Raw genomic sequence first — 12,713 nt, 5'->3', positions numbered from 1 at the left:
CACTCCTATAATCCTAGCATTCTGGGAGGCTGAGGTGGGTGGATTGTTTGAGTTTAGGAGTTTGAGATGAGCCTGAGGAAAGTGAAACCTCATCTCTACTAAAATAGAAAAATTAGCCTGGCATGGTGGCACGTACTTGTTGTCCCTGCTACTTGGGAGGCTGAGGCAACAGGACTGCTTAAACTCAGAATTCTGAGGTTGCTGTGAGATATGATGTTGCCACAGCACTCTATCCAGCGTGACTGAGTAAGATTCAAGTCTCAAAAAAAAAAAAAAAATAGAAACTATTGTTCAATTTCTAAATCTTTTTCTCACTCCAAAACCACACTAAAGCATTATCTTTAGTTTTTTTTTTTTTTTACAAATTGCATATAAGGTATGCACATATACATGCTGTTTTCATAAACATACAAGGTCTGACAATTAAGTTCATGAATTTATCCTTGAAAAAGTAGTACATACTTTACTGCTGAATATCATTATGGTCACACCTTCAAAGTACTCCCCTTGGGAAGCTACGCATGCTGTCAGTGCCTAGTTCACCCTTCAAAGCAAATATGGAACTCTTTTTCTGGAACAGCCATCAGAGCTGCTATTGTACGAGGTCTGACAATTAAGTTTGTAAACTTGCCACCAAGTGCTTACTTTGGCAGCACTGTACAAATAACTTGGTAAGGTTCCATGAGCTTGGTGTATCAGTGTCTCACAGCTGTGTTCACGTTGACACCTGGCGGTATCTTGCTGAGTAACATTCACTACTGTTACTGTGTTTTCATGTGCCATATAATGGCAGCTCTCATGGTCATTCCAGGAGGAGTTCCAAAATTACTTTGAAGGTTAAACTAGGCACTGGCCCTGGTGCATAGCTTCCCAAAGGGAGTAATAGGAAGGTGACCACAGTGATATTCAGCAATGAGGTATGTAGCAGCTTTTCTAGGAAAAGTTTGTAAATTTCATTGTCAGACCTCATGGAATATATAGTGAAATGATCATTACGGTTAAGTGAATTAACCTATCCATCATCTTCCACAGCTACCTTCTGTTTCCCCTGTGGTAAGCTCACTTAAAATCTACTCTTAGTAAATTTCAGTATACAATGTTATTATTAATATTATAGTTCTTCATTGATCCTTGTCTTTTTATTTGAGCCCATTATCACAGTTATAATCTAAGTCTAAAACATAATTTTAAATGTCCACTAACATTTATTTAAAAATAAAGACCATGAATTACTTATCTCCCACTATTGTGCTTTCATTTATAGCTTATAATAGTTTTGATGATGACAATTATACCCTATCATTTTACAAATAAAAGATGCTCAAACAATATTCAGGGTTAAAAATAACAAGTAGAAATTAACTTAATTTCTAAATTTCCTAATATTGCCAATTATAACAAATATCAACCAGATTCATAGTCTTTTAAAGAATACTAAACTTCAATGTAAAATCATGTATTCTGATAATTAAGCAAACTTTTCATTTTCCTCTAACATTGCTTATCACATTTTTTTTTACATGTATCACTATTCAGAATCATCAACATTTTAAAAAATCAGTAATACCTGTTGACAGTGAATCACAACCATGATCAAAAAGTTCTCCCAAAGGAGAACTACTATTGGTTCTTCTTGCCTGTTTCCCATCTATGGCATCCAAAGACTGGTAAATGAAAAGGCCACATGCACAAGCAATATAAGCCCACAGAGGTGCCTGTGAAATAAAATAAGAAAGGCAGGAGCATTCAGAGTATTATTAATAGTTACCATATTTGGCTAATGTATTTTTACCTGAAGTTGTTTATCTTTATTCTATAAAGAAGCATTGGTGGTTAGCTGTGGAAGAGAAGATTCAAGTGATACATAATGAAAAATCTATCAAAACAATTAGGATTGTAAGATAATTAAAAATTCCCTGCCTTTAAAGGTGCTCAAGCAGAAGCTGGGATATTACAGAAATCCCCTGAGATGAGGCTAGGTATCTTCCATGAGATTCCTCCCAACATTCAGATTCTAAGTTGATTAAAGAATAATTTAGTATAGTTTTTCCCTAATGGTATCTTTCAAGATGTTTGTGAGTATTACATGAAAAGAAAAACTCCAGGCTAACCTCATGGAGGAAATACTAGGTTAAACACCAAACAATGTTAAACAGATTTCCCTAATGCAGGACTTTCCCCCAGCCCTTAATATGGCTAATGTACATTTAATAATCAAAAGGGGGGGCATGATATGGACCTATTTTCTAAATTTATTTAAGTATGTAACTTATTTTGAAACATATCTCCATAATGGTCCGTGGGACAAAACTAGGAGATAACACAGTGCACAGAGTGCTCAGAACATTATTTTTCAAATATTCATAGTCACATTTTCAAGGAATAGCTTTTCTTTTGCCAGAGAGAAATTAAATCACTGGTATTGAATCTAAATTTGTGTATTAAAAAAGGGGAGCCTCCATTTGGGTTTTCTTTAAAAACACTTTACATTGCTTTTCACGATTTTCCCAAGTCCAGAACACGAAAAAGTTTTTATAATCACAAGGTATTTCCTCAGATACTGGTTATCAAGTAACACTTACAGCTGCAAATAATATTCAGTATATTGTATACTACAACAGGATTTCTCTCTGACAGAGGTCTATATAATAGTCAGTTATCAAAAGGTAAGGATCATCTCTTAAAGACTTTCTTGGGTCAGGTGTGGTGGCTCATGTCTATAATCACAGCTACTTTGGAGGCTGAGGCAGGAGGATGACTTGAAGCTAGCAGTTCAAGACCAGCTTGAACAATTATAGCAAGACTCTGTCTCTTAAAAAATGTTTAACAAGGGCGGTGCCTGTGGCTCAGTTGGTAAGACGCTGGCCCCATATACTGAGGGTGGCGGGTTCAAACCTGGCCCCAGCCGAACTGCAACAAAAAATAGCCGGGCGCCTGTAGTCCCAGCTACTCAGGAGGCTGAGGCAAGAGAATCGCTTAAGCCCAGGAGCTGGAGGTTGCTGTGAGCTGTGTGATGCCATGGCACTCTACCAAGGGCCATAAAGTGAAACTCTGTCTCTACAAAAAAAGAAAAAAAAAAAATGTTTAACAAAATTAGCTGGTTGTGGTAGCACATGACTGTAGTCCCAGCTACTTGGGAGGCTAAGGTGTGAGGTTGAGCCCAGGAGTTTGAAGCTGCAGCGAGCTATGATCAAGCCTCTGTACTCCAGCTTGGGTGATAAGAGTAAGACTCTTGTCTCTTGAAAACTTATCTTGGAGTTCCATATTTTAGGACACTGAGATATTAAAAGGAGCATTGTATATAGCTCCTCATAAGCCAGTTACAAACCCTGAAAGCAATAACTGTGGTTATGTAACAGTATTTTACATACAAGCACAATGAATAGAGTAATTAATCTTGTGTTACTAAGAACCCTTCCTCTGAGCTTTGGGTCTACTGCTTCTTGCTCCTAAAGGAATTCAATAATGGTTTAGGACTATGCTGTTCTGTACAGTAGCCATCAGTCATGTGTGATTTGTTTAATTAAAATTAAAAATTCAGTCCCTCAGTCACCCTAGTCACAATTCAAATGTTAAACAGCTACATGTAGCTAGAGATACCATGTTGGATCACAAAGATATACAATACTCCCATTAACACAAAAAGTTCTATTGGTTATCTCTGCTTTAGGAGCCTAGAAGGTTAGGGACTTCTTGGGGTCTAAACTTAGGATTTAATAAGGCAACATGTTACTGTGAAACAGAGACAACTTCAACTCTATTATAAATGTAAGTCTAGAAAATAGCAGAATAATAATTATATACATAAAAAAGTAAAGTTTTCTTGTCTTTCAATTTTCCTTTCTTCCTGTGAACCTGTAGAACACTAAACTAATCTTTATAGACTTTTCCTTATTCCCACTGTTTTATAACTTTCAGAGTAATTTTAACAAGAAAGCTTTCTAATTCAAGAAGTATGAATGATCTCAGCTGGACAGATCCTGAGAGGACAATGAATGAAGGAACTTATATATCAGTCAGAAAATCATTACATGTTCTAGTAGATGGGTGGGAAAAAACTGACAGAAGCAAAAAAATCTTATCACAACCTGGCAATTAACCAACTTGTAAAACCTTGCAGAGATATTCTTTTTTTTTTTTTTTTTTTTTGATTTTGGCTGGGGCTAGGTTTGAACCCGCCACCTCTGGCATATGGGACCGGTGCCCTACTCCTTGAGCCACAGGCGCCGCCCATGCAGAGATATTCTTATGTGAGTCAACTCAGGTGAAAAATGTAAGAAACATACAGTTCTACTGAACTTTTGAAACAGAACTGAAAAAATTTACATACATACAAATTTACATGCTGGTACAAAAGATAATTTCCTTTTCTGAGAGGATACATCAAAAATTGTTAAACATTAGCCCACTTTCAGCACTGGACCAATCATCCTGACAGAAAATCAACAAAGAAATCAATGGATTTAAAGGAACTAAGACCAATAGGAACTAAGAGAAGTGTACAAAACATCTCATCAAACAGTTATAGAATATACATCCTTACCAGCAGCACATGACACAATCTCCAGGACAGACCATGATTAGGCTCCAAAACAAGTCCCAAGAAATTTTTTTTTTAAATTGAAATCATATCAAGTATCTTCTTGGACCACAATGGATTAAATCAGAGGACTTTTGTAAACTGCACAAATACATGGAAATTAAACAACACGTTCCTGACAACAAATGGATATATGAAGAAATTAAAAAGGAAATTAAAAAATTTCTTTAAACAAAGGAAAACAACATAGCAAAACCTACTGGATGTAGCAAAAGCAGTACTAACAGAGTGGTTTATAGCAATAAATGCCTACATCAGAAAAGTAGGAAGATTTCAAATAAACAACCTAACAATGCACTTTAAAGAATTAAAAAGCAGGAGCAAACCAAACCCAAAAGTAGAAAAAAATAAAATAATAAAGATTAGAACTAAGCAGAGACCACAGAAAAGTTTTTTAAAAAAGATAAACAATGGTGCCCCATGATTGCATTAATGTACATAGCTATGATTTAATAAAAAAAGATAAACAAAATTTACCATTAGCTAGACTGAAAAAAAAAGACTCAGAATCAGAAACAAAAATGGACATAGTACAACAGATACCACAGAAATACAAAGGATCATTAGAGACTAATATAAATAACTATTTACCAACAAAATGGAAAACCTAGAGAAAATGGATAAATTCCCGGGTACACATAACCTACCAAGATTGAACAAAGAAGTAAGAGAAAAGCTGAACAGACCAATAATGAATAACAAGATTGATTCAGTAATGAAAAGTTTCCTATCATAGAAAAGCCCACGACCAGATGGCTTTACTACTAAATTCCAACAAATGTTTAAAGAGGAATTATTCTCAAACTATTCCAAAAACTTGAAGAGAATTCTTCCCCATTCATTCTAAGAAGCTCGTTCTTACTACTCTTAATCAACATAGTATTGGAACCACAGCCAAAGTAATTAGGTAAAAGAAAGAAATAAAGGGCATACAAACTGGGAAAGAGGAAGTCAAACTGCCCTTCTTTGCTGATGACATGCTCTTACATACAGGACATAGACTCCAAGATAATCTCAACAGACATGGAAAAAGCACTTGATATAATTCAGTATCCTTTCCTGATAAAAACTCAACCAATGAGGTATAGAAGAAACATATCCCAATAAAGGCCATATATAATATACCCACATCTAATACACTCTGAATGGAGAAAAGCCAAAAAACTTTTCATCTAAGAACTTGAAGTAGATAACAAGATGCTCATTCTTACTATTTTTAATCAACACAGTACTGGAAGTTGTAGCCAGAGCAATCAGGTAAGAGAAAGAAATAAAGGGGAGGGGGGGGCAGTGCCTGTAGCTCAAAGGAGTAGGGCGCCGGCCCCACATGCCAGAGGTGGTGGGTTCAAGCCCAGCCCCGGCCAAAAACTGCCAAAAAAAAAAAAAAATTATAAAATAATAATAAAGGTCATACAAATTGGAAAAGAGGAAGTCAAACTGTCCTTCTTTGCAGATGACATGCTCTTACATATAGAAAATCCTAAAGACCTCACCAAAAACTCTAGGAATGGATGAACAAATTCAGTAAAGTTGAAAGATACAAAATTAACATAAAATTATTAATATGCCTATAAACCAATAAAGAACTGGCTGAAAAAGAAATAAAAGAAGCAATCCCATTTATGATAGCTACAAAAAAAAAAAAAATACTTAGGAATAAACTTAACCAAGGAGGTAAAAGAGCGCTACAATACAGCTACAAAATGTGAATACCTCTGTCTTGTCCTAGAACAGTGGTTCAAAACCTTCCTAATGCTGCAATCCTTTAATACAGTTCCTCATATTATGGTGACTCTCAACCATAAAATTATTTTCATTGCTACATCATAACTGTAATTTTGCTACTGTTATGAATCATAATGTAAATATCTGATATGCAGGATGTATTTTCATTGTTACAAAGGGGTCGTGACCCACAGGTTGAGAACCACTGCCCTGGAAAAAACAAAACAAGGCTACAAAACATTGATGACACAAACGGAAGAGGATACAAACAGAAAGACATTCAATGCTCATGGGTTGGAAGAATACAGAAGAACCTCCACAGTTGTCCATCTCTTTAAGTTGATTTAATTTCCACGCACATCACATCTACTCGATGGAAGTTCCTTATGCTGACCATCTCTGTATAGTGATCAGTTTTTCCAGTCCCTTAGGTGATCAACTTATGAAGGTCTATTAAAATGACCATACTACCCAAAGCAATCTACAGAGTTAATACAATCTCTGTCAAAATATCTACAACATTCTTCACAGAAATGCAAAAATCAATACTTAAATTCATATGAAGCACAAAAGACCGATTTGCCAAAGCAATCTTGACTTGCTAGAGGCACCACACTATCTGACTTTCCTCAGGTGGATATCTTCAAGTGTTTTCCCCACACTTTCTTCGAGAATTTTTAGTTTCATTCCTTAGATTTAAATCTTTTATCCATCTTCAATCAATTTTTGTAAGTGGTGAGAGGTGCGGGTCCAATTTCAGTCTTATATTCCATTATCCAGTTCTCCCAACTGGATAGGGAGAATAGGGATTATTGAATAGGGGAAAGAATCCCTATTCAATTGTTAGGCGCAGATCAGAATGTATTAAAATAGGCCATGACTGTCTACCACGATAGACTCTTAACCTCTGTGATCTTCAGTAAGATATGTAAATTCACTAAGTCACACTTTCATCTTTTTAAATATTATTTTGTGGTAATATGGGGATTAAGAAGATCATGCATTCAGGGTGCCTAGAATATAAAGCTCAAAAGGGTAATGGTTATTGTTTTATTAGTCTAAAAGTGTATGTTCTTATTTTGTTTATCAAAAATCAGGTGGCTGTAAGATATTAGTTTCATCTCATGGCTTTCTATTGGGTTCCAAATGTAAAGTCTCTATTTTTGTGCCAATACCATGCCATATGGGTCACTATAGCCTTGTAGTATAGCCCAAAGGCTGGTAGGGTGATATCCCCCGCTTTGTTTTTATTACTAAGAATTGCCTTAGCTATACAGGTTTTTTTCTGGTTCCATAGAAAATGAAGAATTATTTTTTCCAAATCTTGAAAGTAGAAGTTAATTGGGGAGTGAGATCAAGCAAAATGAATTTTAATTTTCTTTTCATTTTTTTCTTTGCTAAAAAAGTCTAACAAGTTATTTTTCAGTTAAATAAAAAGCATGAAACCTAGCAATATGTATAAAAACAAAAACAAATGAGCATTTAAACAAAAAAAATCTTAGGATCATATTTCAAAAGGACATTTGAAGTTGACTTCTCAAACTTTTGGCTAAGATCAAGTGTAATTTTCATAGAACTCTTATTGATAGCAGCATAGCTGAGATCTGGTTTTCATGTATATAAAACAGATAAATGCCAACTTCTTTTATCTATCTTATCTGGCAAGGGTAACTCGAGCATATTAACATATGTCAAGTTGCAAGACAAATTCCGAATTAACTTATGATACTAAAGCCAAAGCTACTGACTAAGGATGATGTTTAAATACTTAGCGAGAGATAAGTCAAGGGAAAATTTTGGTACTGTATATAAAAAGAGAGAAATCTACATTTCTACCTTAAGAATTTGAAAAATAAGAACTTATTTTCCTTTCTTATCTATTAAGAAGTTTGCTTTTTCTAACAATGACAACAACTCTTCCGAAACCTTTATAATAATGACTTGTTTTCTACCAGAAAGACTGGTAATCAGAAACTCTGATCCATCAAAACAATCTGTAATATAAAAAAATATATGAAAAGTACATAATACTGTACATGTAGACATGAGACTTAGTAATCACTCACTGGTATAAGGTCCAAAAGAATTAGATATATAATGAATTAGAATTTTCCTGGGTGATAAATTTATGGAATTCTTTGACTGTTAAATGCTGATTAAAAAAAAATCAAAACTTCAATTAAGAAGTTAGATAAATTTGTGACTCCATGTATTATGTATAATTAGAGGCTATGAGGAATGGGACAGAGATTGCAGGGAAGAACAGGTTATATACTTAAATCTTTTGGACCAATGAAACAATAACCATTACCATTTTGAGCATTATATTCTAGGCACCCTGAATGCATGATCTTTCTTAATCTCCATAATACCATAAAATAATATTTAAAAGTGTGACTTGGTGAATTTACGTATCTTACTGAAGATCACAGAGGTTAAGAGCCTATCATAGTAGACAGCCATGGCCTATTTCACATTCTGATCTGTACCTAACAAGGATTTTTACCATGCAGTTATAAATGCATCTACGTGTATAGTCTGTAGGACAATACCTTCCCTTAAAAACCAACAAACAGATGGGCATGGTAGCTCACGCCGGTAATCACAGCACTGTGGGAGGCTGAGGTGAGAGGATTGCTTGAAGTCAGAGTTCATGGCTTGTCTGAGCAAGAGTGAGACCCCAACTCATGAAAAAAATAGAACCCAGCTGGGTGCCACTGCGAGCACCTGTAATCCTAGCGGCTTTGGAGGCTGAAGCAGCAGGATGCCCACAGCCTGAGTCTGAGGTTGCAGTGAGCTATGATACCATTGTACTCTGCTCGAACATAGGATAAAACTCTGTCTGGACAGAAAAAAAAAAAAAAAAAAAGCAACAAACAGTGGCTCATAGTCTACCTTCATTCCTCCCAGCAGCAATTCTGAAAAATTCCCATTCTTGAAGTCTCCCCAAAGGTTTAACAAATTCTAGGGTTGCTCCAGTAGTTTCCAATCACTTAAGAACATAGGCCAAGGAAAAGTATCAAAGGGGAACATGGTAACTGATATACTGAGTCATTCAATAAATGACTATTAGTAGCTGAGCTACCTTTGAATCTGCTCTTATTCCTTTATCCACATTCCAGAACTAGATCAGGACTATTTTAGGTTTTCCACTAGAAGCAAGCCATCCTCTTGTTCTATTATATAGCTATGGATATGTGTGATCTGGACCAAACTCCTCTGGAAATACTGGTTAGTTTATCAAGTAAGCCCCAGGTAAAACAGCTCAAAAGAGGTGATAAAGGATCCCAACATATTTAAACAATCACACTGGTTTTTGTTTTTTTAAGTATCCTGATTGAAGTATAGCATGATAGTTATGAAAATGAGGAAACCCCAGAAATATATCCTAAAATCTGTATGAATTATATTTGTACATACAGAAAGATATTAAAATAATGGTATTCAAGAGTGGGGGGAAATACCTGTAAAAAGACAGGAATCACATGTTTTATGGATAAACATGACAGTCAATAGCTAGTCACTTTAAGAAATATACATGGAGGCTTGGCGCCTGTGCCTCAAGCAGCTAAGGTGCCAGCCACATACACCTGAGCTGGCAGGTTCAAATCCAGCCCAGGCCTGCCAAAGAACGATGACAGCTGCAACTGAAAAAATGGCTGGGCACTGTGGCAGGCGCCTGTAGTCCCCGCTACTTGGGAGGCAGAGGCAGGAGAATTGCTTGAGCCAAGGAGTTTGAGGTTGCTGTGAGCTATGGTGCCATGGCACTTTACCCAGGTGACAGCTTGAGGCTCACAGCAAAAAAAAAAAAAAAAAAAGAAATATACACGAAAATAAATGTACTGATGAAAACAGGAATAAAGGATTGGTTGGTGGAAACTTTATCTCAAAAGGCAAATCATTTGAAAAGGCTACATTAAAATAAATATATATTATATATATATATATATATATAAAACTTCAAGCTTAAAACAAGATAGGGATTATTGAGGCCATTATGATTTCATATAGTTTAGAGTCATTTTGACATTTTTAGCTAAGAATGAGCTTCTATCTTCTTGGGGTAGCTCAGATGATGACTCTGATTAATCTAGGTAGAATAAATGTTTCTGATTTTCCTTCATCTGCCTAATACTTTACTTCAATTTTTTTTTTTTTTTTTGTAGAGACAGAGTCTCACTTTATGGCCCTCGGTAGAATGCCGTGGCCTCACACAGCTCACAGCAACCTCCAACTCATGGGCTTAAGCGATTCTCTTGCCTCAGCCTCCCGAACTTTACTTTAATTTTGATAAGAAAAATTTAAAACCAAAGAAATAAACATCAATTTACCCACTGTGATGACAAGTTCTAGTTATGATTTCAAGTAATGGTACAGAGGGTAATAGAGGATAACAGTAGAAGAGAGGTGTGGATCTGAGAAGGTCTAGGGAAGGAGTCTTTGTAAGCAATACCATGCTTCCTTTCCTAATGACAACCAGAGCAGGAAAGGAACAGGAAATACATTGTATTTACTTTTTCTTACACTTCCTTTGCAAGTTGTTAGCATTATAACAACAAACCTATCAGTCACACATGTTTACAGGAAAAAGAAAAGGGAAATTTAACAATTCTCACTAGAATTGGAGAGGATACTTTTGATAAGACTGGTTTACAGTTATGTCATCTCAAATACCAGGCTCTTTCTTTGATCATTTACAAATTTTCTTAGACCTTACTCAGCCATTTTATAAAATGAGATAATATTTTTCTGTAAAGAATTGAAGTTTAGTCATTTTAAAAGGTACATTTTATGTTAATTGCTGCTAACATTAATTTTATGTTTCTGGTATACAACAAATATTGAGATTTATTAAGAAATTCCTCTTACCTGCTCTGTAGCTGTAGGACAATAGAAAACTAATAAAATAGTTGTACAGATGTTTATTGACAGTCCAATGATGGTGATGAGATTTGGGGCAATCCAGGAGGGCACTCTTCCAACTAGCCATTCCCAATATCCTTGCATTAAGGGCTCAAGCAGGGACCGTCCTGCACTCTGATATCTGTGTTCTTCTAGCCGCTTTAGTTGATGTCTTGACAATGGTGGTGTGGGTAACTGAAACAATTTATTTAAAACACACCCTGTAGTACTTGTATGCCCAAAGCCCACAGGGGACTCTGGGTGAGAATCCCCACATCGCTTCCTCGTTGACCGATGCCCACTCATGGATCTTAGTTTTCTTATACTTGGAGACAGTAATTTATCTTGTTTTGTAGCTTTCTGTGGTTGGTGCTAACCTGAAAAAAAAAAAAAAAGATACATATGTTGGCTATACTTATATTTTATGTCAACATCAGTAAACAAAGAAAAAAATTCAAACTGCTAATAGAATAATAAATATCAAATATGATCAGAATCAGGAAACTGATTTTGCTTCTAGTTCTTACTGAAGCTATAAAACTTCAAGTGAGAAACATTAAGGGACTTTAATAGTAATATGTTTTCTGTTTATATGACTTTGAAGCTCACAGTCATTTCACAAAAATGGAAATTGAAGTACCAAGGCTGGAAAATTAGTATTAACATCAAAGGAATGACTGGAATGAAATAAATCTTAAACCAGGTTTTAATTTAATGATATAATATTTACTGAGCAGTTACTATATATTAAAAACTTTAAGAACTTTTTTTTTTTTTTTTTTTTGTGGTTTTTGGCCGGGGCTAGGTTTGAACCCGCCACCTCCAGCATATGGGACAGGTGCCCTACTCCTTGAGCCACAGGTGCCACCCAACTTTAAGAACTTTTTATATGTTAATTCATTTAATCTTCACAACAACAATCCCTAGAAGGTAGGAATTGTTAATCATCCCTATGTTTTTTCAACAGAAAAAGAAACTAAACCACAGTGAGGCTAATTAACTTGTCCAAATCACATAACTAGTTGGTATTCAAACAATACAGGGGCTTGTGTTTAAATTATACCAAAAGGTAAAATGTCTTATGGTGGAGAGGTATGTAGACGGTATTCTAGGTGGGGGCAAATAGCAAGGAAAAACATTAAGAAGACAATATATATGTATCAGCAGAATGACCAACCTGATGAACTGAAGAAGTAGTAAGGAAAAAAGTACAAATGGCTTAAGTAATGACTGTTGATAAAGGACCTTGAATTTAATCCAAGTGTTTATACTTGATTTAGAAAAGATTAACAATAACATAATAATAATATTAAAAAGTAATTAAGTTGGGCAGCGCCTGTGGCTCAAAGGAGTAGGGTGCAGGCCCCATATGCCCAAGGTGGTAGGTTCAAACCCAGTCCTGGCCAAAAACTGCAAAAAAAAAAAGTAATTAAGTAGCATAAGAAAATAATTACATGAGTATTTCCATTATTAATAGGGTAGCTAT

At 35.4% G+C, this 12,713-nt stretch overlaps 1 protein-coding gene across 2 annotated transcripts in view; it reads right to left on the bottom strand.

Moving 5' to 3' along the window:
• Positions 1-12,713, bottom strand: part of CEPT1 (choline/ethanolamine phosphotransferase 1) — a 46,486-nt gene that overhangs the window by 25,577 nt on the left and 8,196 nt on the right. For both annotated transcript variants that reach the window (XM_053590440.1, XM_053590439.1), the window contains exons 2-3: positions 11,195-11,604; positions 1,568-1,715 (exon numbers count right to left, since the gene is read on the bottom strand). In XM_053590440.1, the coding sequence (XP_053446415.1) occupies positions 1,568-1,715; positions 11,195-11,533 (487 nt within the window). In that variant the 5' untranslated portion in view covers positions 11,534-11,604. The remainder of the gene's footprint in view (positions 1-1,567; positions 1,716-11,194; positions 11,605-12,713) is intronic.

This window comes from Nycticebus coucang, chromosome 5 (genome assembly GCF_027406575.1).
Source record: "Nycticebus coucang isolate mNycCou1 chromosome 5, mNycCou1.pri, whole genome shotgun sequence".
Classification (NCBI taxonomy): Eukaryota; Metazoa; Chordata; class Mammalia; order Primates; family Lorisidae; genus Nycticebus; species Nycticebus coucang.
This window is presented reverse-complemented; position numbering and strand designations above follow the sequence as displayed.